Raw genomic sequence first — 4,129 nt, forward strand, 5'->3', positions numbered from 1 at the left:
GCTACATGTTAATGGACCCCAGGAAGAGTAGCTGCTACATGTTAATGGACCCCAGGTAGAGTAGCTGCTACATGTTAATGGACCCCAGGAAGAGTAGCTGCTACATGTTCAGTAGTTAATGGACCCCAGGAAGAGTAGCTGCTACATGTTAATGGACCCCAGGAAGAGTAGCTGCTACATGTTCAGTAGTTAATGGACCCCAGGAAGAGTAGCTGCTATATGTTAATGGACCCCAGGAAGAGTAGCTGCTACATGTTAATGGACCCCAGGTAGAGTAGCTGCTACATGTTCAGTAGTTAATGGACCCCAGGAAGAGTAGCTGCTACATGTTCAGTAGTTAATGGACCCCAGGAAGAGTAGCTGCTACATGTTCAGTAGTTAATGAACCCCAGGAAGAGTAGCTGCTACATGTTCAGTAGTTAATGGACCCCAGGTAGAGTAGCTGCTACATGTTAATGGACCCCAGGAAGAGTAGCTGCTACATGTTAATGGACCCCAGGAAGAGTAGCTGCTACATGTCAACGGACCCCAGGTAGAGTAGCTGCTGCACTAAACACACTGGGTTAGCATATCTACACGCCTGAAACACACAAACATGTTTACCCACCATACACACACACACTCCTACCTGGAAGATGAAGATCTTGGGCTTGCACACCAGACTAGGACAGCGGTCTCCTTTGAAGGTGTGTGTCAAGTCTCGGATGGAGAGTTTGCCGTCTCTAGCGAACACGCACTCATTCTCCCCGTGGCTCAGAAACACACACAGGAAACAATCTGCCTCCGTATGGCTCCAGTTCACAGCTGGAGAGAGAGAGAGTGTGTGTGTGTGTGTGTGTGTGTGTGTGTGTGTGTGTGTGTGTGTGTGTGTGTGTGTGTGTGTGTGTGTGTGTGTGTGAGTGTGTGTGTGTGTGAGAGAGAAAAGTACAGACTGAATTTATTCTACACATTACCCTGTCCTCTGGGGACAGTACTTTCACATCATTAAATCCAGATCAAAATGTTTTTGTTGTGGTTTACCATCGTTTATGACAGCCAGGACCTCCTGTCTGTTCAGGTTGTCATATGGCCTCACAGCAAAACTTAGCTCCTCTAGTCTGGGAAAACACACACACACACACACGTTAAAGACAGAAACACAACAGACAAATGTGTGTGTGGGTGCGTCCGTCCATCTGTCTGTCTGTTCGTCCTTTTGTGTGACTCTGTGTGTGGGTGCGTCCGTCCATCTGTGTGTGTGAATCTGTCTGTCTGTTCGTCCTTTTGTGTGACTCTGTGTGTGTGACTCTGTGTGTGGGTGCGTCCGTCCATCTGTCTGTGTGACTCTGTGTGTGGGTGCGTCCGTCCATCTGTCTGTGTGACTCTGTGTGTGTGGGTGCGTCCGTCCATCTGTCTGTGTGACTCTGTGTGTGTGGGTGCGTCTGTCCATCTGTCTGTGTGACTCTGTGTGTGGGTGCGTCCGTCCATCTGTCTGTGTGACTCTGTGTGTGGGTGCGTCCGTCCATCTGTCTGTGTGACTCTGTGTGTGTGGGTGCGTCCGTCCATCTGTCTGTGTGATTGTGTGTGTGTGACTCTGTGTGTGTGTGTGACTCTGTGTGTGTGACTCTGTGTGTGTGTGTGACTCTGTGTGTGTGACTCTGTGTGTGTGTGTGTGACTCTGTGTGTGTGTGTGTGACTCTGTGTGTGTGACTCTGTGTGTGTGTGTGACTCTGTGTGTGTGTGTGTGTGACTCTGTGTGTGTGTGTGTGACTCTGTGTGTGTGTGTGTGACTCTGTGTGTGTGTGTGACTCTGTGTGTGTGACTCTGTGTGAATCTGTGTGTGTACCGTCGCAAGAGGTTGTTCTTGTCAGCTTTGGTACCATGGCGATGAGGGAGGCGGAGCTCTGGCGAGAAGTATTCCTGGTTGAAGATGAGGGCCAGCCCCCTTAGGTTGTATGACATCACATACTCCTCCCCCGGGTCTGACACCTCAATACTACGGGGGGAAGTGAGAATGTAAAGAGAGAGAGAGAGATAAGGGGGAGGTGTGAGAGAAGGGGGAGGTGTGAGATAATCCTATATAGTGCATTCTGAAAGTATCGAGACCCCATAACTTTTTCCACATTTTGATACGTCACAGCCTTATTCTAAAATCGATTAAATATGTTTTCCCCCTCATCAATCTACACATAATAACAAACAGGTTTAGACATTTAAAAAAAATGTATTTAAAAAAGAACTGAAATATTACATTTACATAAGTATTCAGACCCTATACTCAATACTTTGTTGAAACACCTTTGGCAGCGATTACAGCATCGAGTCTTCTTGGGTAGGACGCTACAAGCTTGACACACCTGTATTTGTGGAATTTCTTCCAGTATCTGCAGATCCTCTCAAGCTCTGTGAGGTTGGATGGGGAGCATCGCTGCACAGCTATTTTCAGGTCTCTCCAGAGATGTTCAATCGGGTTCAAGTCCGGGCTCTGGCTGGGCCACTCAAGGACATTCAGAGACTTGTCCCGAAGCCACTCCTGCATTGCCTTGGCTGTGTGCTTAAGGTCGTTGTCCTGTTGGAAGGTGAACCTTTACCCCAGTCTGAGGTCCTGAAAGCTCTGGAGCAGGTTTTCATCAAGGATCTCTCTGTACTTTGCTCCGTTCATCTTTCCCTCGATCCTGACTAGTCTCCCGGTCCCCTGCCGCTGAAAAACATCCCACAGCATGATGCTGCCACCACCATGCTTCACCGTAGGGATGGTGCCAGGTTTCCTCCAGACGTGATGCTTGCCATTCAAGCTAAAGAGTTCAATCTTGATTTCATCAGACCAGATAATCTTGTTTCTCATGGTCTGACTCCTTTAGGTGCCTTTTGGCAATCTCCAAGCAGGCTGTCATGTGCCTTTTACTGAGGAGTGGCTTCTGTCTGGCCACTCTACCATAAAGACCTGATTGGTTGAGTGCTGCAGAGATGGTTGTCCTTCTGGAAGGTTCTCCCATCTCCACAGAGGAACTCTGGAGCTCTGTCAGAGTGACCATCGGGTTATTGGTCACCTCACCTTCCTTGCTCAGTTTGGCCGGGCGGCCAGCTCTAGGAAGAGTCTTGGTGGTTCCAAACTTCCTCCATTTAAGAATGATGGAGGCCACTGTGTCCTTGGAGACCTTCAGTACTGCAGAAATGTTTTGGTACCCTTCCCCAGATCTGTGACTCGATACAATCCCGTCTTGGAGCTCTACGGACAATTCCTTCGACCTCATGGCTTGGTTTTTGCTCTGACATGCACTGTCAACTGTGGGACTTTATATAGACAGGTGTGTGCCTTTCCAAATCATGTCCAATCAATTGAATTTAACACAAGTTGACTCCAAGTTGTAGAAACATCTCAAGGATGATCAATGGAAACAGGACGCACCTGAACTCTGTCATTATGGGGTATTGTGTAGATTGATAAGGATTTTATTTTTATTTTTTATAATGGAATAAGGCTGAAACAAAATGTGGAAAAAGTCAAGGGGTTTCAATGCTTTCCGAATACCTTTATATATATAACCTTTATATACCTAGACTGGAACAGTGAACTGTAAACATGGTTCTAGTCTACCAGATTCACACAACACAAGAGTCTTACCTTACAGATTCTTACCCATAGACATCAGGCTCAGCATAGCTCTCTATCAGGGCTGGAATAAAAATGATTTACAATTTTCAAATCTATAATGGTTTCAGTATTAACAGGATAAATATAATTATTATCAATCATTATTGACAATTATTGTAAACCATGTAAACAGAACTGCATCAATAATGTCAAGTAGTAGAATGTCCCTGTCACCTGTAGCGGTAATGAATAATGTCATAGCGGTAGTAAAATGTCCTTGTCACCTGTAGCGGTAATGAATAATGTCATAGCGGTAGTAGAATGTCCTTGTCGCCTGTAGCGGTAATGAATAATGTCATAGCGGTAGTAGAATGTCCTTGTCGCCTGTAGCGGTAATGAATAATGTCATAGCGGTAGTAGAATGTCGCCTGTAGCGGTAATGAATAATGTCATAGCGGTAGTAAAATGTCCTTGTCACCTGTAGCGGTAATGAATAATGTCATAGTGGTAGTAGAATGTCCTTGTCACCTGTAGCGGTAATGAATAATGTCATAG

At 46.2% G+C, this 4,129-nt stretch overlaps 1 protein-coding gene across 1 annotated transcript in view; it reads right to left on the reverse strand.

Moving 5' to 3' along the window:
- The window catches only part of LOC121847555 (caspase-6-like), an 8,528-nt gene extending 4,887 nt beyond the window's left edge, over window positions 1–3,641 (reverse strand). Inside the window, exons 1-4 of the mRNA XM_042329300.1 lie at window positions 3,610–3,641; window positions 1,826–1,975; window positions 1,021–1,097; window positions 629–804 (exon numbers count right to left, since the gene is read on the reverse strand). Of these exons, the coding sequence (XP_042185234.1) occupies window positions 629–804; window positions 1,021–1,097; window positions 1,826–1,975; window positions 3,610–3,641 (435 nt within the window). The remainder of the gene's footprint in view (window positions 1–628; window positions 805–1,020; window positions 1,098–1,825; window positions 1,976–3,609) is intronic.
- Window positions 3,642–4,129: the final 488 nt, after the last annotated feature.

Source organism: Oncorhynchus tshawytscha, linkage group LG10 (genome assembly GCF_018296145.1).
Source record: "Oncorhynchus tshawytscha isolate Ot180627B linkage group LG10, Otsh_v2.0, whole genome shotgun sequence".
In the NCBI taxonomy this organism is placed as follows: domain Eukaryota; kingdom Metazoa; phylum Chordata; class Actinopteri; order Salmoniformes; family Salmonidae; genus Oncorhynchus; species Oncorhynchus tshawytscha.